At 46.4% G+C, this 14644-nt stretch overlaps 3 protein-coding genes and 1 long non-coding RNA gene across 20 annotated transcripts in view; 2 read left to right on the top strand and 2 right to left on the bottom strand.

Moving 5' to 3' along the window:
• The window catches only part of SLC5A11 (solute carrier family 5 member 11), a 25159-nt gene extending 24124 nt beyond the window's left edge, over positions 1-1035 (top strand). For all 7 annotated transcript variants that reach the window (XM_083414002.1, XM_083414001.1, XM_083414000.1 and 4 more), the window contains 2 exons: positions 57-228; positions 358-1035. In XM_083414002.1, the coding sequence (XP_083270128.1) occupies positions 57-228; positions 358-578 (393 nt within the window). In that variant the 3' untranslated portion in view covers positions 579-1035. The remainder of the gene's footprint in view (positions 1-56; positions 229-357) is intronic.
• Positions 1-6485, bottom strand: part of LOC310664680 — a 7633-nt gene extending 1148 nt beyond the window's left edge. The window contains exons 1-2 of the long non-coding RNA XR_014505033.1: positions 6404-6485; positions 71-210 (exon numbers count right to left, since the gene is read on the bottom strand). This is a non-coding gene — a long non-coding RNA (uncharacterized lncRNA). The remainder of the gene's footprint in view (positions 1-70; positions 211-6403) is intronic.
• On the top strand, positions 6413-14133 carry TEX47 (testis expressed 47). 4 transcript variants are annotated; one of them, XM_083414049.1, is made up of 8 exons: positions 6413-6528; positions 6965-7034; positions 8040-8143; positions 9662-9726; positions 10145-10340; positions 11606-11765; positions 11924-11987; positions 13054-14133. In XM_083414049.1, exons 1-7 carry the CDS (start codon positions 6448-6450, stop codon positions 11941-11943), a joined length of 696 nt encoding a protein of 231 aa, XP_083270175.1. In that variant the 5' UTR covers positions 6413-6447; the 3' UTR covers positions 11944-11987; positions 13054-14133. The 4 variants fall into 4 exon arrangements, with proteins under 4 accessions (XP_083270175.1, XP_083270176.1, XP_083270174.1 ...); XM_083414050.1 differs by lacking the exon at positions 11924-11987 and having other exon boundaries at positions 10199-10340; XM_083414048.1 differs by lacking the exon at positions 11924-11987.
• ARHGAP17 (Rho GTPase activating protein 17) overlaps positions 13687-14644 on the bottom strand; it is a 57200-nt gene continuing 56242 nt past the window's right edge. For all 8 annotated transcript variants that reach the window (XM_083413983.1, XM_083413981.1, XM_083413984.1 and 5 more), the window contains one exon: positions 13687-14644. Coding sequence is in view for 4 of the 8 variants with exons in the window: in XM_083413981.1 (XP_083270107.1) it covers positions 14502-14644 (143 nt within the window). In the remaining 4 variants the exon portion in view is untranslated.

The raw sequence follows: 14644 nt of genomic DNA, 5'->3' as shown, positions 1-14644 counted from the left end.
AACCACAGATAATCCTGGGATCTGTAGTTTGTTAAAGGTGCCTTTTGTCCCAACAGATCACCCGCCTCACCTGGTTCACCCGCAAGGATGCTCAGGTAGAGAAGGATGTCCTTCCACAAGCTCCCAGAAGCCCTGCTGTGCCTCTCCCTGCCAACGGTGTCCATGAGGCTGGTCCTCCTTCTCCAGTGCAGCTTGAGATCAGTGATGGCCCTGAAAACAATCAAAATGGTAAAACTTATCAGTGACCCACAGAGGACATAGTTCAGAGCATGAGACTCTTAATATCAGGGTCAAGGGTCCCTTTCCCATGTCCATGAGCCTGACCACTGATTTACAGCTAACTTGTCTCCTCTTCAGGTTCCCTACATTGTAAGAAGACCTCCAAACTCACAAGGCTGTTTTTGTGGATCTGTGGGATGGAGAGCAGGAATGCGGACACTCCGAAATCTGCTGCAGAATTGAAAAGTGAAATCGCCATGGCTTCCACGAAGGAAGCACCTTTTGTGAAGCACATCCTCAATGTCAACCTGATAGTCTGCTTAAGTGCAGGCGTCTTTCTCTGGGCTTACTTTGCGTAGCATCGAGCCTCATCTATTCAAGGGACGCTGTTAAGCGCCAAGCAGATGGGCATTGCTATAGGAAGGACGAAGGCGAATGATAACACGTAATAATGACCCTGTATCCTGTACCAGACACTGTGTGTTTTTAAAATTCTCAAGGAAAGGAAAAAGGGCCTGAATGCTTGCAGATGGACTTGAAGAATTCGCAGTAGGAGAAATCCAGAGCCTCTCCAATGTAACCGGGTCCCAGGCAGGGATTTGGGGGGCAAAGACCAATAGCAGATTTGCTTGGCAAGTTATTATTTATTATTACAGTTATTATTTAAACAAGTGAGATACCATTCTTCTGCCATGCATTTCCTGACAGTTGCATGACCCCACATGCAGCAGGTCTCTTTTGTGGCTCTGGGGGTTGTAGCCAGCTAAGTTCTACTCAGAGTAAACCCATTGAAATTAGCAAACAATAGATAGGACTAGAGGGACGCGGGTGGCGCTGTGGGTAAAACCTCAGCGCCTAGGACTTGCATGGTCGGCGGTTCGAATACCCGCAGCAGGCTGAGCTCCCGTTGTTCGGTCCCAGCTCCTGCCCACCTAGCAGTTCGAAAGCACCCTTAAGTGCAAGTAGATAAATAGGTACTGCTTTATAGCAGGAAGGTAAACGGCGTTTCCGTGTGCTGCTCTGGTGCCGGTTCGCCGGAGCAGCCTTGTCACGCTGGCCATGTGACCCGGAAGTGTCTGTGGGCAGCGCTGGCTCTCAGCCTCTAGAGTGAGATGAGCGCACAACCCTAGAGTCTGTCAAGACTGGCCCGTACAGGCAGGGGTACCTTTACCTTTTTAGATAGGACTATGGAACTGACCATTCCCTAGGAGGCAGTGAGGATCACCAACTTGGATGGCTTTGTAAGAGAATTAGATAAATTAATGGAGAGCTATTAATATCTACTAGCCATGAGGGTTCTGCTCTGCTTGGGGAAAGCAATGCTTCTGAATCCCGGCTGCTGGAAACCACAGGGAGGGAGAGTGAACTTCTGCTCAAATCCCACTTTTGGGTTTTGGTTGACCCTTGTGAGAACAGGATGCTGGCCGGATCCAGCAGGCTCTTCTTAAAGGTAAAGGGACCCCTGACCATTAGGTCCAGTCGTGGCCAACTCTGGGGTTGCGGCACTCATCTCGCTTTATTGGCCGAGGGAGCCAGCGTACAGCTTCCGGGTCAAGTGGCCAACATGACTAAGCCGCTTCTGGTGAACCAGAGCAGAGCACGGAAACACCATTTACCTTCCCGCTGGAGCGGTACCTATTTATCTACTTGCACTTTGATGTGCTTTCGAACTGCTAGGTTGGCAGGAGCAGGGACCGAGCAACGGGAGCTCACTCCGTCGCAGGGATTTGAACCGCCGACCTTCTGATCGGCAAGTCCTAGGCTCTGTGGTTTAACCCACAGCGCCACCCGTGTCCTGTACGGGACAGGCTCTTCTTAGTTTCTTACATTAGTATCACTCACTATTCCCTTGGGTCTGTTCTGAGTAGGACTAGCAATGGATACAACATGGGGTATTTAATAAAGCCTTTGCTGACCTGGTGCCCTCTAGATGTTTCAGACTTCAAATCCCATGAGGCTGTGCTTTCCAGGGCTGATGGGAGTTGTAGTCCAAAGTGTCTAGAGCTCTCCAAGTGAGCAAAGCCTGCTTTAATGCCACAATGTTTAGCTCTGGGGACCCATGCCATGGTGATGCTCTCATACCAGAACTGTGTTCATGCGCGGGCTCCTCCAGAGGACCTCACAACCTCTTTGGTCCTCCCCAATCCTCTTAGCTCAGTGTGGCACAAACCATCGTTAAGGCAGAGAATTCTTAACCATAGATCCAGGTTCAGGCAAAATGCTAAGCCATGGGTAGGCAAAGTAAGGCCCGGGGGCGAGATCCGGCCCAATCGCCTTCTAAATCTGGCCCGCGGACAGTCCAGGAATCAGTGTGTTTTTACATGAGTAGAATGCGTCCTTTTATTTAAAAGGCATCTCTGGGTCATTTGTGGGGCATAGGAATTCTTTCATTCCCCCCCCCCAAATATAGTCTGGCCCCCCACAAGGTCTGAAGGACAGTGGACCGGCCCCCTGCTCAAAAAGTTTGCTGACCCCTGCTAAGCCAACTTTGGCTTAGCTGCCATACTGAGCAAAAAAGGACTGGGAAGGAACAAAGTGGCTGTAATCTCCTCCTTCCTGGGAAGGCTTAGTGGCTTAGTGTTACATGCAAAAGATGCCACAGTGAACAAGTATTTTTGATTGTCCTGAGCCTACTGTAGTCCAGGGGGGTTGACTTCCCTCCATAGCCTGAACCATGCTTAACAGGCATACAGTTTATCGGAAACGTTGGAAGCTACCTGATATTGAGTCAGACCTTTGGTCCATTGAGCTCAGTATTGCCCACACTGACCAGCAACAACTGTCCAGGGTATCAGTCCCAAGTCTCTCCCAGCCCTACCTGGAGATGCCAGGGATTAAACTGGGGACCTTCTGCATGCAATGCAGGTATACTATGCACCGAGCTAAAGCCCTTCCGTCTCCATTAGTAGGATAGGCACGTCTTAAGGTTTTCATTACAGGTAGGTAGCTGTGTTGGTCTGCCGTAGTCAAAACAAAATAAAAAAAAATCCTTCCAGTAGCACCTTAGAGACCAACTAAGTTTGTCATTGGTATGAGCTTTCGTGTGCATGAAGAAGATGGAGAAGTGTGCATGCACACGAAATCTCATACCAGTAACTAACTTAGTTGATCTCTAAGGTGCTACTGGAAGGAATTTTTTTTATTAAGGTTTTCAGTCACTACAAGAACAACCTGTTATGTTCTGTCTAATCTCCTGCAGATATACATCCCAGGCATTCTTGATTTACAAACATATATTTCAGTGGTGTCATATAATGCCAATTTTGTGCTAAAAGCTAATATTAAAGGTAAAGGTAAAGGTACCCCTGCCCGTACGGGCCAGTCTTGACAGACTCTAGGGTTGTGCGCCCATCTCACTCAAAGAGGCCAAGGGCCAGCGCTGTCCGAAGACACTTCCGGGTCATGTGGCCAGTGTGACATCGCTGCTCTGGCGAGCCAGAGCCACACACGGAACGCCGTTTACCTTCCCACTAGTAAGCGGTCCCTATTTATCTACTTGCCCCTGGGGGTGCTTTCGAACTGCTAGGTTGGCAGGCGCTGGGACCGAGCAACGGGAGCGCACCCCGCCGCGGGGATTCGAACCGCCAACCTTTCGATCGGCAAGCCCTAGGCGCTGAGGCCACCCACGTCCCAAGAGCTAATATTAGGGGCTGATAAAAAATAGCATTCTCTTGAAAAAGAAGTGAGCATGCATTGCAGGGGGTTGGATTACAGAACCCTTGGGTGTCCCTTCCAACTCTACAGGTCTGCAATTCTATGAAAGGTTCTTTAGCAGGGTGCTAAACTTCAGTGTAACAATGAAGGAAAAGGTAGCAAAACGAACTTTTCTAGAGTGCAGGAAGACTGCCTGACCTCCCAGAAACGTCTGTGGACATAGCTAGGAAGGAGAACGAGTTGCTTGTTGAAATGGCCAACATATTTGTGAGATTTTCAATGGGAGAGTGTTTTGACGGTGTCCCTTTTACTGTACAAAATAATGCAGAGAGTATTTTTATGGAGTATTTTATGAACTGCGTCATGTTTTTCATGGACTTGTAAAAACAAAAACAAATCAATGTGTGTGTTTTTATTTATTCTTCTGAATGGAGTCAGGCACCTGTGCAAGGATGCCTCGATATGTCTGAGCTGGCTTCAGTTTTCTTCATTATGCAATAACCAGTCTAACCCAGTGGCCTCTTCATACCAGCTCCAGGGTGATGTGGGAAAGTTGCATGTGATGCCCAGGGAAATGTGTGCAGATCCTATCCTTGTCTTTGGAGAACCCAGGAAAGTTAAATGCGATGCTGATAATATTCGAAGCTCGACTGTGTGATTCTAGCATAGTGCAGCCCAAATTGTCTTTCCTCAGAAAATGAGTGTCTTTCTAACAGCTGCCTTAACTGCACAGAATAAATTCAGGACTGAAAATAGACTAGGCTCAACCTTGGTTGGCAATAAATGTCTTTAGATAACCTGGTTTAGATATACTTGCTTCTTTCTGAGTTTTGGGAAGCCTCCTCTCCAAGAAGTAGTCTTGCTATTTATTTATTTCTTAAAGGGAAAAAACCCCCCAAGATACATTCCCATACCATAAACAAAGACTAGGTTTGCCTCCAGACGGCCTGTTTATTCAGCATTCAACCTGATTTTTTTGCAGAGAGATTGGACTCTCCAGCGGGAATCTCCATCCTTATTTGTTTCTGGGGAGATTAGGTGTCAGTTTCGTCAAGCAAGTGTTTTAATGAATAAAAATAAATAAAATTATCCCACACTTTCCAGTGCACTTTTCCATCTCTTTTCTGTGTGTTCTTTTGAATCGAAGCATCGCTGGCTGGTTGTTTCTATGGCAGCACACCTGTACTTGGCCAAATGTTTAGTCATGTAAAAATAAGCTTTAAGTTATGTTAAAGGGTCTTTTACTTAACAAAAGAGACTGGTTTGACCACTCCATAATAAGAACATAAGAAGAGCCTGCTGGACCAGGTCAATGGCCCATTGAATCCAGCATTTGGGTCTCACAGTGGCCAACCAGATGCCCCAGTGCAAAATCCACAAGCAGGACTCCAGCACAAGAGCCCTCTCCTCTGTTGCGATTCTGGTATTCAGAAGCATTGCTTCCTCCAACTGTGGAGGCAGAGCCAAGCCATTGTGGCCAGTAGCCCTTGATACCCTTCTCTTCCATAAACTTGTCTAATCCTCTTTCAAAACCATCCAAGATGGCGGCCACCACCGCCTCCTGAAGGAGCGAGTTCCATTGTTCAACTACGCACTGTGGGAAGAAGTCCTTCCTTTTATGTGATAGCTCAGTCAGTAGAGCCCGAGACTCTTAATCTTAGGGTTGTGGGCTTGAGCCCCATGTTGGACAAAAGATTCCTGCATTGCGGGGGTTGGACTAGATGACCCGCATGGTCCCTTCCAACTCTTATGATTCTATGTGTCCTGAATCTTCCAACATTCAGCTTCATTGGATGCCCATGAGTTCCTAGTTGTTATGAAAGGGAGAAAATATTTTCTCCCCACTTGTTCCACGCCATGTCACGCAGTTCCTTATGCTGCAAGACCCCATCTTACAGATGTAAAACTGCAGGTTTGGTTATTTATGTCTTTATGTATGCTACTATTGTGGCCCGTGTTTTGTTAGCCCAAAAATGGAAAACGAAAGAGGTCTCAACCAAAAAAAAAATGGCAACCTAAGTTGACAGAATATGCACAACTTGCAGACTTAACATATAGAATAAGAGAACAAGAAGAACATACATTTAAAGAAGATTGGAAAACGTTTACTGAATATATGGTAAATGATTGTGTACAGCTGGCAGCATTAAGATAAATTCAACATGTAAATAAGTATGAGGGATGCAATAATGAATACTGAATGGCATAGTTTTTGTAAAATATGCAGGGATATAAGATATGTAAAATGAACCATGGAAAGAGAAGAAGGGAAGTCATTGATATCTTAAGGATGCAAAATGAGTATCTCAAACTGTAAAACAGAAAACTTAATAAAAATTATATACAAAAAAATAAAAATAAAACTGCAGGCTTGGAGGAGATCCAAATATGGCCTCCCCTCAATCCTATATATTTGCTTATTTTCTTTTGGGTAGAGCAGGTTCAAAGCATAGATTCGTACATCCTCAGAACACAGGCTGGCAACAAAGCTGACTTTCTAGGGGAGGCCATTGCCTCATGCGTCAGTTACCTCAGACTGTTCTCTTGAGTTCCGGAACTGCCATCTTGGGCAAAATGGCCAACATACTGGCCAACATTGTGGCGAGGAGCACCCTCCTCAGTGCTCTGGAGGAGAAGAGGCGCCAACAGATGAAGGTGTGAGGGGAAATTTGGGTGGAAGGTTCTCCTCAACACAAGGCCACACTTCCACCTCAACGCCTCTGCACAGGGTCTCCTCAACGTTCCTCCATTCTTGCTGCTCTCCCACAACTCCAGACCAGCTCCTCATCCCTTTCCATATCATGGTTTCTCAAGTTGCCCCACTCTGCCCTCTACACATGTAGTGTGGGCTTCGCCCTGCCATTCTGAACCTCTTCATAGTCCCAAAGGGTAGCCATGTGTCCTAGGCCTGAGCTTTATTGGCTTCTTTGAATAAAGTATGAACTTCACTGACACAGGGTATTTTATTTACTGACCTACTTCAGGCTCTGGCTCTCAACAGATTCAACTGCCATTCCTGTAAAATGGGCCCAAGACGCAGGCACATAGCTACTAACAGAACCTTTTGTGTTCTCCTTCCCTCTGACCCCAGAAATTCCTGCTGCATCGGCTGTTCTTTGTCGCGCTGTTGCAAGAAAATGCGGAGAGCGCAGACGTCACAGGTATGGGAGCTACCCTCTCACACGGACTTTCGGGAGGCAAGGCATTGGCCGTGAGCCTCTTCCAGTGCTGGAAAAACAGCCTCAGAGATGAACTGGGCTGCAGAACTTCCACAGGGCTTTTCTGTGGCAAGAGTGGGGAATCCTTTTCAGTCTGAGGGCTGCATTCCCTTATGGCAACCTTTTGAAGGCCACATACCAGGGCTGGCAGGGCCAGAGGCAGAGGTGGGTGAGGAGGCCCTCTTGGTAGTTCCTCTGCCCTCAGAGGCACATGGGGTGGACGCTTTGAGGCTGGGACAGGGCCTTCTCTTAGGTGGCCCCTGAGCTGTGGAGCTCCCTCATCACAGCGGTGTGCCTGGCTCCTTATCTGGAGGATGATGAAGATGCATCCTCTTTACCCCAGCCTTTTGACACTTGAGACGTATATTTTTTGGACCCACCTTATTTATATGATTGTAAGTGAGTGAAAACTCTTTTTGTTGTGTTTTAATGCTGCAATCTAGGCTGGGACCTTAGGGTGAATGGCAGGTAAATGACAACAACAACTACTACTACTAATAACAATAATAAATAATAAACATTAGCTTTGTACAGCAGGCCAGTCTCTATACACAGTCTCACATGCGCCCAGTGTTTTTTTCCTGGCAGTGCTCAAGGCATCTCTCTTTCTAGAAGAAAAACACTGCACACTTCTCTCTCTCTCTCATTCATAAGAGGCATTATGGAAGTTCAGATACACTTTCCAGCCAGGCAAAAATACTCATGGAGGGTGAGAGGCAGGGCCAGGGAGTGGGTAGCTGTGGCTGGAGAAAGGATATGGTGTGGGAAGAATGGTGAGAGCCAGATACCAAAATCCAGAGGGCCACATCTAGTTGGTTCATGCACAGTCTTCGAAGGGGTGTGGCTCCATGGGTATGGCCATGACCTGTTTGGGTCCATTACGCTTGGGCAATGGTTTTTCCAGTGGATCTCTCAGTTGGTCTCCTTTCACTCCCTCCTCTTCATAAGCATACCATGAGCAACTTTTCCAGAGGATTTCCAAGATCCACCTAGGGGAGTCCCCCTCAGGCATCCTCCTCATCTACTCTCACTGTCTTCTGCACATTTTAGAGGTGAGTCAGATCTACCAGGTTCAAGCCAAGAGATCCCTCTTTCTATAATAGTGCAGGTTAATCACAAATCCCACATGCAACTGAATGTCTGCACATATTTCCTTGTAACAAGGACTCGCTTTGTTCAATGGGATTTACATTCAGGTAAGTGGCCACCGGGGGACATGGGTGGCGCTGTGGGTTAAACAGAGCCTAGGACTTGTCAGTCAGAAGGTCAGCAGTTCGAATCCCTGCGACAGGGTGAGCTCCCGTTGCTCAGGCCCTGCTCCTGCCAACCTAGCAGTTCGAAAGCACGTCAAAGTGCAAGTAGATAAACAGGTACTGCTCTGACACCGTCGTATCTGTGTGCTGCTCTGGTTTGCCAGAAATGGCTTAGTCATGCTGGCCTCATGACCCGGAAGCTGTACGCCGGCTCCCTCAGCCAATAAAGCGAGATGAGCGCCGCAACCCCAAAGTCGGTCATGACTGGACCTAATGGTCAGGGGTCCCTTTACCTTTAAGTGGCCACCGGAGGGCAGCTGGGTTCTGCAAAAGGCTGCTTTGCATTTTGGAAGCAATTTATTGATCGTTCCCTCTGACTGATTTGCACCAAGTTTGTGGTCAGTTTTAGACAACATTGTCTGCTTATTGTGCATTCATTCTGATTTGTTTGTGAGGAAGTTCGTTGTGGTTGCATCAAGTAATTATAATCCCAAACTTCCCAGTGCCTTTCAATTTCCTTACTGAAAACTCTCCAGTCTTTGGGAAAAGTGGCTTTATTTTGCAAGTACCTGACCAACTTCAACTGTGAAAGCTGAGTTTGTTGATAGGTAGTTGAATCCCACCTGAAAACAGGGAGTCTGGAAATTCCCGGAGCTGAGTATTTGACTTAAAAACATCCATCAAACCCAAAATTTAGAAACAATGTCAAAACTCACATTTTGCCTCTCGTGCTAATCTATTCCTGTCCTCAGTAACAGAGGATATCAGACCCCAGAGTGACTTGAGCGTTTATGCCTCCCCCACTCCCTTTGAAAATCCAGATTCTTTCATATGAATCTGCCCAGGCTCCGAGATCTTCAGGGAAGGCCCTTCTCTCCATCCTACCACCCTCACAGACAAGCTTAGTGGGGACGCATGAGAGGGCCTTTTTGGTGGCTGCTCCCAGACTTTGGAACTCCCTTCCTAGGGAAGCCAGACTGGCTCCCTCCTTGCTGTTCTTCCACTGGCAGGTGAAAACCTTTCTATTCCAACAATCCTTTAGGGAGCTGGTGATGTAATGTTTTTACCGTTGTTATTCACATTTTTAATAGATTTGGGTTTCTTTATATTGTTTGATTTGTATTACTGTTCAATTAATTACTTTTTAATGATGGTCTTTTCTATGCAATTAGCTTTTCTATTTTATCTGTGTTTTGCATTTTTATCTGCAAGCTGTCTTGAGTCCTTGTCTGGGAAAAAGGAAATAGTAGTAGTAGTAGTAGTAGTAGTAATAATAATAATAATAATAATAATAATAATAATAATAATAATTTGTAGGCATCCAGTGGCACACTCTACCATATCCTTATGGACTTGGCAGCTGTTGAAAATCAAGACTCAAAGTAAGTGATTGGAAACTTGTTCAGGGGAGACTGATGGGGGCTGGTCCATTAGGGTGAACGGAGCACAGACCCACCAATCTCATTCTTCCTTCATAGAAGCATAGAATTGCAGAGTTGCAGAAGGGACCCAAGGGTCATCTAGTCCAACCCCCTGGAGTGCAGCCCCCACTCGCCTACTATTCTCTTACTTACAGTCTCAGAGGACGGCCCTGCCCATCAACTTCCTTCTTCTTAGTGCACAGGCAGAAAATTGCTTGCAAAGATGTCTATATTTTCCAAAGCTGCATGCAAATATGTGCTTACTAGGAGAAATTCACACCCAAACCCAGGAAACGTGGGGAACTGAATTTAAGAATGAGAAAGGGAGAGAAACGAAAAGCTGACGGATCTGTCCATCCATCACTACCCCTACCCCCAGTGCTTTAATACAGGACGTTAAGATATTAGCAATGTCTCACAACATCCCAACCAGACTCTTCAACCAGTGGTACGCCACAGCAGTGGAAGTCCCAGTAACTCTCGAAGATGTTACACAGACCCAGACGACAGAAGAAGTGATCACAGAGTGCCTCACCCTCAACCTGAAACTGGGAGTTTATCTTGCGACTCTCAAGGTAAGGAAGTATGCACGTACGAAGAGCCTGCTGGATCAGGCCAATGGTCCGTCTAGTCTAAGGTTACCAGACGTCCCCGTTTTCTGGGGACAGTCCCCGGATTTACAAATCAGTTCCCATACAAAATCTATTGAAGTTGAAAAGTGTCCCTGGATTCATTGAAAAAAATATAGTAACCTTAGTCTAGTCTAGCATCCTGTTCTTGCAGCGGCTGAACGGTTCCTTGTGGAAGCCAGCAAGCAGGACCCAGGCATAAGAGCGCTCTCCTCTCCTGTGGTTTCCAGCAACTGATATTCAGAAGCATTACTGCATCTGACCATGGTGGGAGAGCACAGCCATTGTGGCTAGTAGCCATCGATGGCTCTCCCCCATGTATGTGTCTGATCCTCTTTTAAAACTATCCAAGTGTGTGGCCACCTCTGTCTCAAGTGGCACTGAGTCCCCGTTTAACTAGGTGCTGTGTGTGCAAGAAATTAATTCTATCCATCCCGAGTCTTCAAACACTCAGCTTCACTGGATGTCTGTGAGTTCTAGGTAAGGTGAGTGTGTTGAACCTCATCATATTATCTGCATCTCGTTGTCCCCGATTGCCCCAAAGCTATCAAGAGTTGATTCCCCAGATGCTATGCTTGCATACCAGGAAAACAAAGCTATTAATTCCAACTGGTGCCTTTCTTTGTCTTTGAGTGGAGAGCACATGTGGGCTTTCATTTGGGGCTTCTTGCTGTGAGAACAGGATGCTGACTCAGCAGCCGGGCTCTTCTGATGTTCTAAGGATCGTAGAATCATAGAATTGGAAGGGACTGCGGGGGTCATCTAGTCCAACCCCCTACATGAATCTTTTGGCCAACATGCAGTTCAAACCCACAACCCTAAGATTAAGAGTCTGACATCTGTTTTGGAAGGCATTTGGGGGGCGGGAGTTTCAGTCTGATCTGCTTCAGTTAGCTTGCTTTTATTTATTTTCCTTGATCTGTTATGGTATTTTTAATATATACTTCTTATTTTGCACATAACGATATGTATCAGGAGAATAATAACTAAGAAAGCTAAGACTGATCTCTTTCTTTAGATCCCACTGTTTTTAAGTTCTTGCTTTCTCGTTAGGTTGCTTATATTACGTGATTAAAAATCAACCAACCAACCCTGACTTGGCAACATTTAAGGAAGAAAAGGTGAGCAAAGTATTTCCAGTTGCAGAAGGAAAACTAATCACTGCAATGCTCTTTATTGGCAATTGTGCTTCCTCCCCGTGGACACCAAAGGTGGGCAATAAAGGCCTCAGCGATTGTCTCCACACGGTCGTGCCGGAACTTCTGATGCCAGCAGAAACCATCCAGTATTTGTGCAAGGCTAAGGAGTGCCTCAGTCCAGAGGAGTTTCTGAAGATATACAACAATCCTTTGCAGCCTAAAATGGATTCAGGTACGCTGCCTTCTGCCACCCTTCCCACCGATAGGCACCATTCTCCAGTATGTGAGAATCATGGGCGGTACAAAATGAAAATCCTGGAGAAAAGGAGCAACCATGTTTGTTAGGTCAGGGGTGGGGAACCTTTATTTATTTGATTTATATCCTACCAGGAGTGGGGCACCTTGACTGATTGATTGTATTTACATTCCCCAAGGAACTCAACAACCCTGTGAGGTAGGTTAGGCTGAGAGGCAGTGACTGGCCCAAAGTCACCTAGTGAGCTTCATGGCCGAGTGGGGATTTAAACCCTGGTCTCCAACACTCTAACCGCTAGACCACACTGCCTTTTTCAGGTGAAAGGCTGCATGCCAGTGTTGGATGGGGGCAGAAGCAAAGGTGGGCAGAGCAGTGGATGAGACTACTTTTTTAAAAAAAAACACACAGCAGGCTACAATTTAGCCATGCATATATCATGCACCTGCCCAGAGGGGCTCTTCTAGCTCGTTAAAGGAAGTTGAAGTGCAACTCTGGAGGGATGTCCAATTTACTATTCTCTTACCTTCACACCTGCTTGTTGCCCCCCATCATGGATTCCATGGTAGCAGACTGGTGGTTCCCAGAGGTCTCCCTCCTAGGCAGTGACCAGACCTAAACCTGCTTAACCTCAGCAAATGGGTGGGTCTCCTGTGCCTGGAGACCCTGGGACCACCAAACTAGTGGTACCTGCCTCTGAGGGGAAGATCTGCTCATCCATCCTGCATCTGAGTACAGCAGTGGCTACTTGCCATGACGGCTACTTTATGCCAGCGCCAGGTCAAATCCTTTGGAGGCCCCATGGCAGTAGAAATCTCGCCCCCCACCCCGCTCTAATAGGGTAACACTGAACTAAGAAAACTTGATTGTCATTTTCTTTCAAGATCAAATCAATAATTCTTATTTTGATTCATTGTCACGGGGTCCCAAGAGGCATGGAGCCCACAGGCCAGTGCTGACTCTGCCTATATGGTAATCTGGCACTGATTTCTGCCTGCACTGTTGGAGCTTTTTTGCCTCTGAACGCCAGTTGTTGAGAACTACAAGTAGGAAGAGGGTTCTTGAATTTAGGTCCTGCTTGCAGGTTTCCCATAGGCACCTGTTGGCCACTGTGAAAACAGGGTCCTGGGCTAGATGTGTCCCTGGCCTGATCAAGCTGTCAGGCTCCTCTTACATTCTTATTTATAACAGTTCGGGTCTGGTGTACGGGGATTTGCAAGGGCTGTTAATTATCTGACACTGCCTGTAATTTCCTCCTTCTTTGCAGAATGTGTGTGGCCTACTCCTACTCATATGATTTCATGAAACCTTCCAAACTGCCAGCGTTTTCATGGGTAGCAATTCAAGGGTGCTGTTAAGTTGCAGAATTGGCTAGGAATGCCAACATCCATCAAATCTCCTTCCAGCACACAGGGTCAAGGCAGCAATAAACGTGTTAGTGAAGCCAGGTGTTATCTAAAGTTTTGGTGTCCACTTATAAACATAGGGACTGTAAACAAAATTCAACAAGGTGTGTGTCTTCTGAGTGGCTGCACTCTCTAAATTAGAGACTGCACTCAGTTCTGCTATCCTACCACTAAGAGACTTACAAAAAGCTACACCACATCTTTGTCTACTGCTTCACTTTCAACGAATTAGTATTTTTATGTACACATGCAGGCATACACGCTATTGTGGAACTAATTAGCCAGTGTAGAGGTGGAGTAAATCCTATTTGTTGGCTCACACTGTTCCCCCACCCCTGAATGTGCTATTTGAAGGGAGTGATGCCCCTCCCAGCGTGGGGAGCTGTTCTGGTGGTGTACCATTTTAATTAGAAGACATTTTCCTTACAGTAGCAGAAGTGAGAATAATTTTACTGACTCCAAAGCGATGTTTCCAAAAAAGAAAAGAAAACTGCTTTCCAATTCCAACTCATTTATAACAACTGAAAGTAAATACACAAAGTTTTCCAAAGTTTTCAGCTTGACAGCAGCTGTCTTTATGGGTGTTACAGAAACCAAAGCAGGGATGGTTAATACAAATAACTATGAAAACCAAAGGGGGGGGGGGAGTAAATAACAACACTGGACGAGAGAGAGAGAGAGAGAGAGAGAAGCACTGAAATGGTTAGAGAGACAGTACGTTTCCTTCTACAGTATAACAGTCCATCAAGGCACAAGGATTTTCTCCACTGCCAGGGCAAAAGGGACTGAGAACCAGCAGTCTCCTCCTGCCAGCACACATGGAGGTTGAGGGTTGATTTTTTTTGTTTTTTTGGTTCATATTTTAACAAAGTCTGCAGCATGTCAGAGACGGAACGTCTCTTGTGAGCCATCTCCTTGGTAAGAGCAAAAAAAAAAAAGAATTAAGAGGAAGAGTTCAACAGAGGCCTTTAAAAGGTTGTTTCCATTATACATGCATTGCTTTGGATTCTCTTGGAATTGTTCAGCCGTCTCTGTTAACAGCAGCAATTAAGCTTCCGATATACTTTTCGGGGGCAGCCAGACCATCATCATCCCAGCCACAGCTTAGGCACCTTGGTCAAGACACAGGTCATTAAACTTCTTTGGATAGCGGGGTAGGTGTTTCTTTTCTGGAGACACAAAGGGGGAGGTTGTGTCACCATCCCCACCCCCATCTTTCGATTTCCATAAGCTCCTCACTGTAGAGCCTTGACTGGTGAGGTTCCCGCTGGGGCAGGAGCAGCTGCGGCCCTGGAGTGGTTTCTTTCGTTTATAAAGCGGTGCTTTCGGTATCGTGATTGATGTCGAGCACAAGGTGGTTGTGGGAGCTCTGGTTTGGCAAAGCTGATGACTCCGTCGGAAGTTCCGCAGCAGGGAGGCCTCGTGGTGGCTCTTGAATACTGGAATTAGAGT

This window comes from Podarcis tiliguerta (genome assembly GCF_965153285.1).
Source record: "Podarcis tiliguerta genome assembly, chromosome: 14".
Lineage (NCBI taxonomy): Eukaryota > Metazoa > Chordata > Lepidosauria > Squamata > Lacertidae > Podarcis > Podarcis tiliguerta.
Note: the sequence above shows the minus strand (reverse complement) of the source record. Positions and strands in the feature narration are given on the sequence as shown.

Bases quoted from the DNA above. Each gene is read 5' to 3' on its own strand.
- TEX47 (XM_083414048.1), top strand. From the start codon at position 6,448: ATGGCCAACATACTGGCCAACATTGTGGCGAGGAGCACCCTCCTCAGT. The intron at 6,529-6,964 runs GTGTGAGGGGAA...CTCTGACCCCAG, and splicing joins AGAGGCGCCAACAGATGAAG to AAATTCCTGCTGCATCGGCT. The intron at 7,035-8,039 runs GTATGGGAGCTA...CCTCTTCATAAG, and splicing joins GGAGAGCGCAGACGTCACAG to CATACCATGAGCAACTTTTC.